Genomic DNA, 16,747 nt, shown 5'->3' on the forward strand with positions numbered 1-16,747 from the left:
GCTGAGGATTGCCAGATTTGAAAGTGGAAGAATGAGAGCCTAAAGACTTGTGTTGAAACCTCTGGACTTTGGGAGTGAGTAGGGAAATGGCTCTAGATAGCAACACATGGGGCACTGCCATCAACTGACAAAGCCTACCGAAGTCACACTAACATCATTAATAGTCTCTACGCATATATGAACTCACCGTCCTTGAGCTTCTTCTCACATTCTGACAAGAAGGTGTTGAGTAGCCTGGCCAGCACATCCTCCTCGGCCACCAGCATGTGTGCAATGGTGGGCATGGTGAAAAGCTGCACTCCCAGACTGGCCACCGACACAGCGTGGTCATGGTCATCCAGGATAAAATCTTTCATCATCTTGCTATAGTGCTTCGTAAATGTCTGAAAAACACATGCCATTAAGGTAAATGGTAAACGTGGGGGCAGACACCATGAGGCACTTTGCTACAATGATCATGTCTTAACCTTATGCCTTTGAGTCTGTGGTGGTTATTTGCCCACATCATGGTATACACAGCCACTCCATTGTCCTGGTTACAACAGTTACCAAACCTCCCCAAGGTGTTACCCTTGGTTGTGGATGGACACTCAAGTCCTGTAACACTGCTGTCCACACTGGGATTTGAACCCTGGCACTAATGGGCTTGACAGTTTTGTAACTAGCAACATTAACCACTTAGCTACTGCAGTGGCACTAGGATATATAATATGAAATACTATGCAAATAGTTTTTATTTACCCTCTTTAATACAAGGACTAGCCTATGTGGCAGACATGCTGCAGCCTAGAGGTAAAGTATGGAATATCTGTATGGCTATGTCACTAATAAAGAAGTTGATAAAAAAATAATACTCTATACAGTTCAAATCTTCAAGATATCAACAAGCATGAGTGGGACACCCTCAAGTGGTGGCACTAATAACCATGTACCATGGCCACCACTCCCTCCCTGTCTCCCAGACGGACGATGGTGGACTGCTGGAAAAGAACAACTACAACCTGCAGTCCAAATAATTAACATCCAGATGAAGCTGGGGTCACAACAGCACTCACCCTGGCAAACATTTTTTTACTCTCCTGATCCATGAGCATCCCTGAGATAAAGAGACGATGCCACTGTACTCTGGCAGTCTTCCACATCTTGGTGTCAGTCCAGATGATGCTGGTCACTATGGTGCCTCCATCCTGTAAAAATACGTTCCATATTCCAACATGGTTCCTCTTCACCATTGGGGGGGGGAATCATTTGCACATATCACACTTGACATACTCCACCCTCTACCATTCACCATCATCCTCGTCCTTTCTTCACAACCTGAGTTTTAACACTTCTCATATACCCATCCCTCCACATTCACAATCATGATTTTTCATCTAATTTTCATTAAGCCTTTCACTATGATGATGACATTTATACTACATTATTGCTATCATAAGGCAATTTTATTCTGCTGAAGAGCTTTCTCTTTAAACAGAGGCTTAGATACCATATATACACCATTAACCCTGTAACTACTGAATTAATAGGTGCAAAAATGGCAAGAATATAACAGAAAATATAAGAATATAAAATACATCACATGACTGAAGGCTTAAACTGTATTAGTAATGTTACTTACCTTGTTTATAATATCACTGAAAATTAGCCTAAATGTCTGTGCTGATTCTAGGATGTTGTGCAGCCACGTGAGGAGTCTGGAGGCAAACACTTGATGTGCTAAAAGGGATGTGTGCATCACCTGAAATAAAAAAAGAACAGTTGGTTGTGTTTATATATATCTTTAAATATGTTCAGTTCTACAGTGCCAACCAATACTGAAATTTTTTTAGCTGTTCTAAGGTGCACTACTGTATCTCAACACTCAATGTTTGTTTATAAAAAAAATATCCATTACCGTACTGATCACAGAGATGAACCAAAAATCAATAATCAGAACCATCACCGTGAAGAATAATGACACTCAAATTACTATAGACTGGCTCTGGAGAATACTTTTACATAGTAGGTGTTACCTACTTTCATCTCTAGGAGATACTACAATAAAAGGGAAATGTGACTACAAGCTTGGCTTAATGGTCACAAAATCCTCATTCTTTGGCAGAAAATTTAGCCATGAATAAACAAAGTCCAAGCTTGGACTCCGACATTATGACAAGTCTTCTCACAGTACCCACCAACCTTTGGGAAGTTCTTAGCTGGTTTTGACACTTTGTTAATCCTCCAGGAAACAGAAAACCTTGGCTGTACCATGGCCAACCCCAGCATATGGTTTCATCATGAGGACCTACAGAGCTATTTTCACTTTATTTGGCTGCCAGGGAATTAACTCACACACTTTCTTTCCATACGTATAATGTAAACAGATTTACGAATATTTACTACCAATGACACAAGAATACTTTAACTGGACACAATAAAAATATCTCTTTTTTTTTTTTTTTTAACTGCGTAACCACAGCAATACTACACAAAAGAAGGCCAAAACCACACCACCAACCTGAACTTTAAGGGGTTTTCCACCACCTCTTGATGTCTGCCTTTCCATGAGGCCTTTGGTAAGCGAACATTGCTGGAAGTTTGAGCATCTCACAATGCAGCGTCCTTCTCTATCGATACTCGTTGCATAGGCCACCGCATCCCTCTGAGTACACTCTATGGCTCGTTCCAATGTTGTTATTACCTGTAAACAATTTACACTTTAGACTATAGGTACATCATTATCATCATCATCATCTCCACTCTCATTCTCATTACAGCCTCATCATTCCACCTAGTAGACGCACTGCTCACCATAAGTTGTTCTATTATTAAGCTATTAATGAATTTAACCTTACTTCCCTTGAAGTTGTTGATGACTCAATATTATAAAGCTGCTGTCAAGTCAGAAACCTGTGTATTTTCTGCTTACAAAATCCAAAACCAGAGTCAAATTCAAATGCTTTACAGTTATTACAATTGAAACAGTATTTTGCCCATCCTGTTCCTAAATGTTAAGTAAGGTTTATCTATACGCTATTTAATATGGTGTAACATTAAGTCCTCATAATGTCTCTCTCTCTCTCTCTCTTTTTTTTTTTTTTTTTTTCCCATAATATCATCATCATCATCAAAAACTAGGCTTCTTCTGCCACCTAAGAATGGGGGTTGGGTCTGGTGCAAGAAAAAAACTAATAATTCACAGCATATTATAAAAAATTGCTTACTAACGTTTCAATTCTACATATAAAACTGTATTGCCAATTTACAAAACAAAGTACTGTATAAGGACTTTATTTTTCCTTAATACTTTGGACTGCTTAGTTAGGAATGCTAACGTGGTGTGGCAAGGGTAACAACAATGAAGAAAGGTAAAGCATGGTGGGATGAAGAAGTTAAGAGAGCAGTGGAGGAAAAACAGAAGTGGCTACAGTGGTTACAGAACAGGGATTCAACTGAAATATGAACTGAATATATTAAGGGCAAGAAGCACGTAAAGAGACTTGCGAAGAGGACAAAGAAGGATGTAAATGATGATCTAGGAAGAAAAATGAATGCAAACTACTCTGAAAAAAGAAAGTTATTCTCGAAAGGTGTGCAGAATTGTAAAAGTGACAGCAGAAAGAAATGTGAAAGTGTGAAGGATGCGAGTGCTAGATTAATAACCCATGGGGATGAAGTAAGGACCACATAGAAAGAATATTTTGAAAGCTTAATGAATAGGAATAGAGAAAACAGAGTGGCTGTAAACATGATTGGTTTGGGGGATGTGCTGAGAAGGAATGCAATGCCAGGAAACATAAGACTCACACAGATGAAGAATGCTGAGAAGAGGCTGAAAAATCGGAAAGTAGCTGGAGCTGATGAGGTGTATGCAAAGATGATTAAGTGTGGTGGAGAAAGTGGAATGAAGTGCTTGTTCAAGATATGTAACAAGGCATGGATGAGTGAAACTGTGCCAGCAGAACGGAAAAAGGCTGTGACTGTACCTTTGTACAAAAATAAAGGTGAGCGAAGTGTGTGCAAGAATCATTGTGGCAGAAGTTTATTGAGAGTTGTAGGGAAAGTATATGGAAGAACTGTTACAAAGAAAGTGAGATCAGAAGTCCTAGTGAGTGACAAACAGGGTGGCTTTATGAGAGGAAGAAGATGTGTGGATCAAATATTTGCAGTAAGACAAAGTGGAGAGGGCCTGTTAGATGGACTATATATAAGGTGTTTATGGATCTGGAAAAAGCATAGTGGAAGGTTTTGCACATGTATGATGTAGACACTACGCTGCTATTTGCCGTCAAGAGTTTTTATGATGGTAGTGAGGCATGTGTGAGGGTAAATGGGTATTAAAGTGAATGGTTCACGATCAACGTGGGCGTGCGACAAGGTTGTGTGACACAGGTAATGAATGGTGATGGATGGAATATCTCAAATCTGTTGCATGCTGATGATGCAAAGCTACTTGCAAATACCGGTACCAGACAAGTGCTTGGTAGACTAGTACAGAGTTTAGATGATGTCCATGAGCATCGTGCCTTGACAGCAAACGTTGAATAAAGTGATGGTAATCGCGAGAAAAGGTGGCTCCCAGTGTGTTACACTGAATAGGGAGAGACTGGAATTGGTGACAGAGTTCAAATACCTGGGTACAGTGATAGAAAAGAGAGGAAAGTAGAGTGACACAGGGAAGTAAAGTAGCTGGTGCTATGAAGGCCTTGATAAGAAACAAAGGCTTGAGTGTTGCAGCTGCACGAGGCTTACATGAAGGAATGTTAGTGTCAGCCTTAACATACAGATGTGAGACTATGGTGTGGCATGAAAATGAAGAGTCAGGAGAGCAGTGGAGATAGGTCTGCCAAGCAATGTACCCTGTATAGTACAGAAAGTGGACAGGATATGATATATTGTAATATGATTTGTGAAAGATGCAGAGTGAGTAAGTCTGTGGACACCAGAATTGAAGAGAGTGTACTGAGATGGTACGGTCATGTGGAGAGAATGGATAACAACAGAGTGGTGAAAAAGGTATATCTGAGCGAATTTGAAGGAGGGAGGAGACAAGGTAGGCCAAGGAGAACATGGAGGGATATGGTGATGAGTGTGTGAGGAAGAGAGGTATGGAAGTTGGTGAGGTCAGGGGACTGACAAGAGATCGAGCTGGCTGGATGGATGTTGTGAGATGAAGTCCACCCCTTTACAAAGGGACTTAGGCATCTAGATACAGACAGAATTATTTCACTTCATTACACACCTGGTCATATGTGTGAGTCTCATCATTGTACAGCATAGTCACATAGCAGTCCTTCATATCATACAGGTTAGAGGGGTTGGTTGGCTCACGATCAGATTCTCGGATTTCTAAGTCTTTGGGAATGGCGAACCCCTCTTCGTAAGTAAGAAGTTCCTTAGCATATGAGAGGATTGTGTCAAAGATGAGATGAATCCTCTCAACCTGAAATTAAAACAATAAAACTGTACAGTATTAACTATATATATACCAGCTATTACAAAAAACTCAAAACACTTAGGATTAAAAACTATAATGGTTGAACCTAATAACCTCATTTTGCTTTAGATTTCCTACTGTACCTGTGTAAGTTTTATTCAATTATTTATTTTTTTCAGATTAGGAAAAATATCTCACAGTTACTTCATGAAGCATCCAAGGTGACCCAAATATAACACATCATAATTCTCACGTGCCACGAACAGAGTTCAGTTGGCAGGTATGAGGTCTGCAGGTACAGTATTTTGGTTGCTTCATGAAATATCTAATCAACTATGCAATCAGTAAACAACAAAAGCAGACATGATAAAACATGGAATGGGTTACAGAAAGAAGACGATGCACGGCAGACACTGGTAACAATGACTGAACTGTTCCCACAACACACAAGAAATGAGTCAGGTTATACATGGGCCATCCTACATATCTAACTTTATTATCTTGAAATACTTATTATCTTGAAATACCTCCTAGGTTAAATATAATCATCTCATTAATATATGTGTGCAAAAATAACAAACACAGGCACCAAAAATAAACCCTCATAATCATAATTTCACTCATATAAGGAGTAAAAGCCATCAAACTGGGGTAAGAAACCTGAAATATGACTGAAAAAACATGCACAGGATGCACTCACTCTCACAACTCTGACTTTTTTTTTGTAGGAAGGACAAGGAATACAGTGTAGAAAATTCCCATTTCACCTGTTCATCCCACAACTCAAAACCTGAGTTGGCCACTAGAAATAATTAATATAGGTCTGTTACTCAATGTAGCCCATGACTTAGTTACCAAATCATCTGGTATCTTTACTGATGGATTCGGTGACTGTTGTGCTTACTGGCTTTTGACCGCTATCACAGAAAAAGGTTAGGGAACTTTATCAGCCTTGAACAAATGCACCGAAGTGAATCTGGCTCACGACTTACCAAATCAGCTGGTATCTTTTCCAATGGGTTCTGTGACTGTTCTGCTCGCTCTCCCTTAACATGAATATCACAGAAGACGTCCGCTTTCCACGCCTCGCGGTCACCACAGTCACAGTACCCACCCCCTGATGACGTACTGATCTTGTATCTGAAACAGAAGGCAGTAACAGAATTTTACACTTTCCACCTTAACCTGGCTCAGGTTTTTGTTCTTTTGCATCTTTCACATAGCTAAATGGCAAAAAAAAAAAAAAAAAAAATTATTGTGGTTATATTGTACGTGTTTTCTACTACATTTTTTCATGACTAGCTTAACATTTTAATGTTACTGTTACAACTTCGCATTCACGATGGAAAAATGGCAATTTTGGTCCAAACTAGGGATTGTGACTGTACAGTGAGGGGTAGAGGACCAGCCTACTGCCTTTGCTGGTGTTACATTACCGAAAAGCTTCACACATGCAAACACACCCACTAGTATTTTTACTGAGAGGTCTTCTTGAAATACTTTAAAGAAAGTGCACAAGCAGGATGCATGGCATAGTCTTGGCAACCGTAAGTGGGGTCACCATTTTTGTTGTTTCCCTCTCTTACCTATGTTTACTGTGGGCGGAATTCTTGAAGCAGTCGGCACACAAAACACAGGTTGGATCCATGCCACAGTCACGGCAACCATACGTGGGATCACCATTCTTGAAAACTCGGCCACACAGAGACGGAGGGTTGTCCAGCTGCTTCACTGTCTGTTGGTTAAATGCAGAGGAATTAATAAAGGAGATACTGATGATGATCATGATGATGGATACAAATGATGATAAAGAAACTGACAATGGTAAAACGAAAATGATACAGATTATGTAAAAAATTATACACTACTACAGATGATACTGTACTAATAACAATGAAAATAAATGAGATATGTTTAATATGATAAAATGATGCTCATCATGATCATACCAGTAATGATGATGATACAGTCAGTGGAAAAAGTTTGCTCAATATTTCAACTCTTCTGAATACATTATAACTTTCATCTTCTGGCTAATATTTCTGAGAGAAGCATCAGGGAGGAAAGTGACAAACATGCCCAAAGTATGAGGTAGAGGTACTGGAATAGCAGGAGAGCTTTCATCCGTAAGAGTACCGTACAAGAACTCCTCAATTAATATCTATTGCAGTGTGTATCCAGGCAAATGCTACTTTATCCCCTGCAATATGGATGGTCTCCTAAGCTGACTAAAATCATCTGGAGATTGTACAATATTAATTAGTACGGTAGATTGTTTATACATTAAAAACTGCACTACTAATGATCACTGCTGAATAAAATCACATGGTCACACTAAGAGAACGGATGGGGGGGGGGTTTTTTTGTAAATGTGCTGAACTGTTATGGTGGAGTAAAGCCTGAGTGATAGTGGAAACAGACACCTTCTCTCACTGCAACTAATATACCGTAAGAGGTTGAATATGCTGCCCAGTTAGCCTATACCAGTGTCCCCAAACTCCCTCCCTATCCCAGGTAAGGATTAAAGAGAACTGCAGGAGGTGGCTAATTTAAGTCTTAAGTTTGTCAAGTTCACGTTCAGATGAGCCTGGGATTGCAACTACTGTACTACTACTACATCTCAAACTGACTTTCTAACCTGGTAGACTTGAGCCGGATCACCTCCACACATAAAGCGTTCCAGAGGGTCGAACAGCATCTTCTGTGCCAATTCTTCATCATATGTTATTCTCAGACAGTTGCAGTTTGGCTGGAAATAAATGACAAAATAAGAAAATCTGTAAATTACATTACTGTATAATGAACTCAGATATCTATTAGACAACTAGTAAACTTCACTATCATACACAGGGAGAGTAAATATCAAGGTCCAGTATCCATGAATTTCTGCTATGTGATAACTCTCTCTCTCTCTCTGAATAATAATAATTCTGACAAATGATTTACAAGTGGTTAGAAAGCTTTGTCAGGTTTAATTAAATGTACTATAGTATACTGTATCGTATCATACCTGTGGTGAATATATTTCGGGAACTTTGACACGCCAATACTCTCTAATGTTAAGGGCTGAGAAGCGACCCTCCATGTGCAGAGCTGTCCATCGCTCCACTAACTCGACCACTGACGGATCCATCTTGTCAATATCAGATGTCTACAAAGCACAAAGTCATAACTACATAAACATTTCATTCACAACAAGTCAGTCAGATTATTTAGCTAGTTAGGCTAACTGTCCATCACTTTTGACATATATAAACTGTCAGTCAAACTTTTATAATAACAAATAAACTATCTGTAATATTTTCAAACAATCAAACTGTCTATCATATGTTTAAACCTATAAAAAGAATTTCAGGCTTTAAGAAACTGCTCGTCAAAGTTCAGATCTGTCTTAATTATCACATTAATTTTTCAAGTTATTTTAGGATCCATGAAAGACAATTCTTAACACTGATGTGCTTTTTGTAAGAGTGTTTTGTCCCAGGTGACTGGCTGAAGAGTGTACAGTAATTGTAAATGTGTACATGGGGAAGGCTGATGCCCTGGAAGGAGGAAATTATAAAGGTATAAAGATTTAGGACCAGATAACGATGGTAATGGAAAGAGTTATAGAAGCTATGATTAGAGAAAGTGTGAATATTGAAAAGATGCAGTTTGGGTTAATGCCAGGCAAAGGGACAACTCATGCCATATTCATTGTTCGACAGCTTCAGGAAAAATATATAGGAAAGAAAAGGGAATTGCAGAGTACAGGTACTTTGTTTTGTTGATTTGGAGAGGGCCTTTGACAAAGTCCCTAGAGAGGTGGTGCAGTGGACAATGAGAAAGCCTGGGATCGAGGAGTGGCTGGTTATGGAAATGTATGTGGATGCTCACACCCAGGTAAGGGTGAATGAAGATTTGAGAGATGAGTTTTCTGTGAATGTTGGTGAGCATCAAGGCTCAGTCTTGAGCAACTTGTTGCTTATTATAGTACTTGAAGCCCTCTCATTATGGTACTTGAAGCCCTCTCACGTGACTTCAGAAATGGATTCCCATGGGAGATGTATGCTGATGATTTGGTTTTGACTGCAGAGAATGAGCGGGAGACAGAGGAAAGATTTACGACGTGGAGAGATGGTATGGGGCACAAGGACTTAAGAGTAAATGCAAGTAAAACAAAAGTGACGGTACCAGTAACTAGGGCTGGTGGCGGTACTGTCAAAGAGGAGGGTGAGTGGCCACGTGTGATTTGCTATAAGGGCATGGGAAGAATTTCCATCTTGTGCAGTGTTTGTGATGAGTGGGTGCATAAGATATGTACCGAAGAGGTATAAGAGGTAGACTGAGAAAATGCTGATTTCCTGTATGTGATGTGACGGGGAGAGCAGGTGAAGACTGTCAGGCGTGAACAGATTGAATTTGCTGGTGAGCCTCTTGAGTGTGTGGAAGAGTTTTGTTATTTGGGAGACATGTTATGTGCTGGAGGTGAGGCTGGAGCTAGCTCTGTGGCTAGGATGAGAAGTGGCTGGAAGAAGTTCAGGGAGCTGTTGTCTCTTCTGACACTGAGAGGACTCTCCCTCCGTGCTATGGGATCTTTGTATGGTATGCAAAATGTGTTAGGAATGTAATGCTGTATGGTAGTGAGACCTGGGCTGTAAAGGAAGACGATGACAGGCTCAAACGTACAGAAATGGTAATGATTATGTGAATGTGCAGTGTGTCCGTTAGTGCGAGGCCTGGCGGGCTGGTTTGCAATGGATGAGTTAAGAGGTAGGATGGGACTGAAGTGTACTGGCACTGTGATGAGGACAAGTAAAATGAGATGGTTTAGGCATGTAGAGAGGATGGGAAATAATAACTGGGTGCAGAATGTGACATGCGTTAATGTTAGGCAAACTGATAAAGACCTGGGATGAGGTCACTGAGTGTGACCTCAGGGATAAAAGACTAAATAGCGAAGCTGCCAGAGACTGAGCAGCATGAACAGTTGCCATTAGGTGACCAATGCTGATGCATGCAAGCATGTTGGAGCTTTCAAAAATGAAACAAAACGATATGAATATGTATCTGTGAAAGCATATATTAAGCCTTCACACACACATTCACTATCACTACTTTTGAAATATCTTCCACAGCATTTTTCTTTATCCTACATAAGGCACTCCACATTTCTGCTTCATTAGTCCAGTATAATGAGGCTAACCATACAGTACCGAAAATTTTGCATTTTTCTGGTGTCCCAACTATGATATACGTTATTAAAGGATGGCAAGATTACTATGGGCAACACCTCAAAACTTTATACTTGAAAGCTAATGACTGTTAAAGATACAGTACTGTGATGGATGATGACTGGGATACTAGGGCAACAGTTCCAATATAATACTTGTACTATAATAAACTGATATTCATGTTACTATTTCAAGATTGAGCACTAATGAATTCTTCTGAACTGGTGCTTTTAGGGGGGGGGGAAAGCTCAATCATTCTTATACCAGGATACAATATTGTAATTTATATAATCTAAGTCTGAATAACGTTCACCGCACTAAAAACCTTCAGAAATGTCTATTAATTCAGGTCTCACAAAAAGATCAAAGATTACCCTGAAATTTATGATAATTACTTCCTTCAATTTCCACAACACATTTTTCACTTGCTCTGCAGAGATTCTACAACTTTTCCATGTACTTTACCACCCAAGGCAGCTACTGGATATGAAAATTAAATGAGAACTGGTAAACAAAAAATATATATAAAATATATCAGATACTGAAATCACAAAACAGTGCAAAGATTCAGCTTTTGCTACACAGTGGCACAAAGCCTAATAAACCATGGATATATACTTGTACAGATATTAATTTAGAAACCATCAGCTGTATCCCAAACGATATTATGAATTGTGGAAAAAAAATAAAATGCACCATGTTGGAACTTTTGGTTAGTTCTAGGCTAACTTGCTTTAAAAATTAATCATAAAATGATCTTCACAGTTTATAGGCAATCTAGTTTCAAATAAGAAGCATTATGGAATTATCAGGATAATACATACACACAAACACACTGTCCTTTTCAGCCTAAACAAATAGGGTGACCTCGTCCTAGTTAGTATTATCAAGGAATGTTATAATTATCAACATACCACTCGGGAGATACACTTAGTACTTAAAAAAACAACACACGGGTGGGGTCTGGTGAGGGAGCAAACGATAGTGAAACTTAGGAGAAACCCACAACAATAAATCCAAAAAGAAATGACGACGTATTTTCATTAAAGGCCAATTTTACGTAAGTACTTACTTCAAATCCCAAGGACGCCATTCACCAAACTATTCCCACCATGTAACTCATTCATATAAGAACGTATACCTCCCCTAAATCTCCGGCACCGCAATACACAAGACGCAGTATTACGCAGTGGAACTTACACTTTCAGTCTCACAATCAGCCAAGTCACTTTCTCCTGTGGGCCCTGACTAGCGCTGCAATGTTGCCAGACCCTCTTCGCCCAACAACACAATGACTAACACTAACATCTCCATTACTCCTCATATATCCACCTAACAAACCAACACAGCTTAAAATTACACACATCCAATCAATTAAATAATTTTTATATATATAATTAAAAGTCTCTGAGAATATTTAATCATAGAAATCTTTACTAATTCATAGTTAGGATTTTACGTGGCTCTGGTAAAAGCATCACGTAAACATAAGCACGACAAAACAAAAGAGCATCACCGTTCTTCCATCTCTTTGCTAATGCTTTAAGCTCTTCTATATATATATGAGGAATGGACAGTCACTCATCAAATATTAAAATCCTTACCTTTTTTTCGAAAGCTCAACGAATCCAGTCTAAACTATTTCTACAGAAATGTCCTAAATTATGGAAGTAATCAATTTTCTGGAACTGGTTCACAGAATTTGTTTTTCAGATTTATCACGTTTACTTATTATTTTTGCATATTCTCCTCTCGTGATGCTTGAAATTGCAGCAAAGGTAAATTTTTAAAACAATGACTTAGTTTAGGGCATCAACATTCATTACAACAAGCAACAACTGGGATACAAGACATGCAATAAACTATGTAGGATAAATCATGGCACAGACAGAGGAATGCTGCCTGACTCAAGGACACCTCGAACACCCACACCACTTTGTTTTCAGTCACAGGAGTCTTCAGTTGTCAGGCAACAACAAAGATGTAAATTGTTCAATTTGTAGCCTACTAAGGATAACGGAAAATTGACTGACGCCAAATCTAGTGAGAGAGGAGTACGCTGGCTGTACTGTACTTCCTCTCACCTCTACATCCTCCTTAATGATTACGGGAATCTCGAAAAGAGACATAGTGTTTTCTTCACTTCCTTGAGCGATTTTCCACCAGGGATCAGCCTCCATGCATGAGGACTATCAAAGGCCTCGGCCCATGGTAGTGATAGAAACTTTAGTAGCTGCAACCCCAGGGTCATCTGAACGTGAACCCAATGGACTGCAGACCTCGTTCAACCATCCGCCATCCTCCTGTCAAGGGAGGGAGAGGGTAGTGTACTGGGAAACGTTTGTATAATCGGGAAGCTCCACCACTCAGTCTTACAACCAAACTAAAGCGTATATTACAGTAAAAATGAAGGAAATTTGTTTCTTGGTATTAATTCCAACGAAGACGTACGCTATCGCAGAAATTGGCTGGGCTTATATTAGTCCTGTAGCGCTTTTATCCCAATCTGGCAGTTACCTCCTCATTCAGCACGATTGATCTACCTGGTGCAGTTAGAATGAAGAGATAATTTGACCAGTAACTAAGGAGATTCACTAATAATCCATGACGAGGGCGCATCGAATTATGTAAGCATGACACGGCAGTTGCCCAATGCTATCAGATGAAAACAGACACACCCGTCGACTGTGTAATCTGCGCCGCGCCACGAAATCCTTAAAGGGAGGGGGAGGGGGAGGGAAAAGGGCTTGGTGAGCACAAAAATGGTTGGACGAGCTGGAAATTCGGTAGGCGGTGGGGCTAGGGGCAGGAAAGTACACCCTATGAAAACTGGGTGTTGCAGAATTAGTGATTTGAGTGGAGTGAAGGTTTGTGCAAAAATAAGCACAGGTGTTGTAGTAATGGTGTGAGGGCAGTGAAGATTTATTTCAGTTTCTTCCAGCAAGATAATCTCGGATTACTCCCATTTACCTTGTATTACATCGCAGGTAAAAATAGATGAATGAAGTCATCACTGAAGGAGTATATCTAAGCACTTTCTTTTACTTATTTTTTTACTGTTTGTTAACAGGTTAGCTTAAATGTGAAATTCTACGGGTTTTACTTCCACAGTTTCATTTTCAACATTTCGGATGTGGATGTTTCTTAGCAAAAATACTGAGATTATCTGACCATATGGAGACGATGAGGAATGAAAGACTGACTATAATGAAAGACTGATTATAGAAGTGAGAGTGAGGTGAATTGAATAGGGGACGGGAAAGGGGAGACCGAGATGAGTAGTTATAAAAAAAAAAAAAAAAAAAAATCCTATATTGTTCCTAATGCTAATAGACGACTGGGGCTCACTCCTAATGTGTAAGAATAAGACAGAGTACAAAAATTAAATATATAACTAACGTACGTGGTGGTGAGAAGGTTAATCACACCGGCACAGAGATAATCTGAAGGCAGCCAACAAAACAGCATCCTCTGCATAATCGGCAGCTTCCTGTGTGCATCCTTATGACCTTAAACCAACACCACTACTGCTGACACCAATTCTGTCTCCTCTGTTTGTCGAAATCTGAGGCATATTGTCGTCTATCCACTGACCATCATCTGTCTTAGAGTGTATGACTATCCATCAATATTTCAAATATTTGTCAATCTGCCGATTTGTCTGTCAACAGAAACTAAAATTATTGTCTATTTATCCCCTCATCAACCCTTATTTGTCTGCATCTCTAAGTCTATCTACATCTATCTGTTTATTTCTTTATGTATGTAATGATCCACCCATCAGTCATCTACAGTATATCAGTTCATCCTTATCTATCTATCTCTTTGCAAACACTAACGCCAGTTCATCCATGGTGGCCTCAAAATTTCCTAGCATCATACTCGTGGACTTGGTTCTGTAGCACTTCCTCGGTTATAGCCCCTTCGCTCAGATTACGTTATCTTTTAATTCTTGGAAATGAAGGACAAATATGACTCAATTTAAATATTCTGAAATAATTTGTTAAGGAAGATCTTGGGGAGCAAACTAAACCTACGAGAATGACTCCCAAGCCCCGAACTCACGTCGGACAAGGCTCCTACCACTTCTTCCTTACTGGTTTGTTTTTTTCATATGGCACGTTCAATTCTTCTGGGTGTTATTTTTGCATGATACTTTGATACTAACCCTTGAAATCGGGTTACTTTTTTTCTATTCTAGTTTCTTTCAGATTAAATTATTTATTTTTTGAGAGGTCAGGTTTTAAAAGAGGTTAATGGAGACTGTTTCCAGTCCCATCACTACATATATTTTCTATAAAGTTAGCAAAATCATGTTGAGATAGCGAGAATGAAGATGCGTCATTGGACTGAAGGAGATGTATGAGAATTACACAAGCTGACCACGACAAACATTATACAAAACTGGCATGAAAGGATACTACAGGACATTGAACATAAGCAGCATTGCATGAATTGAGGGAACACTGGAAGTGAACACCATCAATGTACTTAGCAGTCAGTCTCCTACTGAAGGGTATGTACATAGATCTGCCACACACTAACAAACACTCCCTTCTTTGAAAACTGTTTTTCCCGATCCACCCCAAGCTCATTGTACTCCCGACTAGCTCATGTTAAGTGGGCACCTCTTGTCCCATGTGCTACACACACCCTTCATCTTTATACATAAATTTTCTGTATTTTCTCTTCATTTACCAGTACATCCAAACTTGTATATTGTCATTTTCATTACTCAGTTTGGACATTACTCACCCAACTGTCAAGAGAAACAAGGATACAATTATGATGAACTGTAAAAACTAGACTATAACAACATGAAAATGGGAGAACATTAAATGCTAATCCACCCAAAATTACTTAGTCTAACCAAACAAATGAACTATCACCATCTGATCAACAATATAACATGAATACAGTACAGCATGTAGTAATAACAGTAGTAGCAGAGCAGCCCTAGTCTGTCTAAATGAGCAGACCCATTAACAGCAGGCAAGCAATCTTTCCTGCAAAGCTGTCCCATGCACTGAACCAATGTTCCCTTTTGGCACTCAGCACCTCATCCCAGTGAGGTGTGAGGAAGAATGGTTCCTGTATGGATGCCACATTTGTCTCACCACCCAGTTATCAGGTACACCATAAATGACTCTAGATCACCCTGGTATTTGGTTACATAGTTGCCACCCAGCATTAGGTTAGTCACTCAGTGTAGAGTCACCCAGGGGCAGCACTACATCGAGTGGGTGGATGATGGGTGCCCCTACCTACCACAAACAGTACAACATGTAAACAGAATACTAAGATGAGCATGAATTCATGGTAGTTGTAAAACAGCAGCAGGTGTGAAATGTAGGAGGACCGAAATTTGTCAGGTATCACAGGCTGAGGTCACAGATCTTAAAAAAGTAAAACAAGATGTTCTCATTGCATTACATAACATGTATGATTGATTAATTTTACATTCATGTTGCTGGTTATGCATACAAAACAACCAGGTACTGAAGATAAAGTTTATTTACACTGCTTCAGTCTACAATGAGAGAGGCGGTGGCGGTGGTGTGTCGTGCTACAGCCGCCACTCCAGCATCACGGCCCCACCCCATCACACCCAGGCTTGACCCCACCTCCAGTCCTCTCGTGGCCGGAATAAACCATCACAAAGCAATGGATTACTTCATGCAACATTGAGGTACAGTTTGTTTCCCACGGCGTTGGAATCTTGCCAGAGTGTGTGGACCATGAGCTGCAGGTGAAGGTTACGGGGCAGGGGGTACAGCCAGCGCATGGGGATGGCGTAAACATATCCCAACAATAATAAAAGTGTTTGTATATGGTAGTGCTGCTGAGTAGACAGAACGAGGTGCTGCCTGAAGGGCCCATGTTTACAGAACCCCCAACAAGCTGCCACTGTATAACCTGCCTGGGAACCCAAAACTCCATGGGTTATCATATTCGAGTCCGGTCCCACATCCTGTACACATTATTAAAAATTATTGTTATTATTAGGAGTGTGAGAGAGGACCTTCACTAAGCAAGGCAACATTGATAAAAAGCGTCAGTTTATGAAATCAGTCACGCTAGGATCATGGAAAGACAAAGAGCCCTCGAGTAGAAA

General features: G+C 39.8%; 1 protein-coding gene across 1 annotated transcript in view; it reads right to left on the bottom strand.

Annotated features, from left to right (window-relative positions):
* The window catches only part of Ubr1 (Ubr1 ubiquitin ligase), a 60,978-nt gene extending 49,170 nt beyond the window's left edge, over positions 1-11,808 (bottom strand). Inside the window, exons 1-10 of the mRNA XM_080267494.1 lie at positions 11,705-11,808; positions 8,430-8,570; positions 8,058-8,168; positions 7,006-7,154; positions 6,412-6,559; positions 5,225-5,425; positions 2,501-2,683; positions 1,622-1,741; positions 1,056-1,187; positions 188-383 (exon numbers count right to left, since the gene is read on the bottom strand). Of these exons, the coding sequence (XP_080123620.1) occupies positions 188-383; positions 1,056-1,187; positions 1,622-1,741; positions 2,501-2,683; positions 5,225-5,425; positions 6,412-6,559; positions 7,006-7,154; positions 8,058-8,168; positions 8,430-8,570; positions 11,705-11,725 (1,402 nt within the window). The 5' untranslated portion in view covers positions 11,726-11,808. The remainder of the gene's footprint in view (positions 1-187; positions 384-1,055; positions 1,188-1,621; positions 1,742-2,500; positions 2,684-5,224; positions 5,426-6,411; positions 6,560-7,005; positions 7,155-8,057; positions 8,169-8,429; positions 8,571-11,704) is intronic.
* Between the last annotated feature and the right edge of the window lie 4,939 nt (positions 11,809-16,747).

This window comes from Coenobita brevimanus, chromosome 24 (genome assembly GCF_032717465.1).
Source record: "Coenobita brevimanus isolate Jiangsu-jjx chromosome 24, ASM3271746v2, whole genome shotgun sequence".
Classification (NCBI taxonomy): Eukaryota; Metazoa; Arthropoda; class Malacostraca; order Decapoda; family Coenobitidae; genus Coenobita; species Coenobita brevimanus.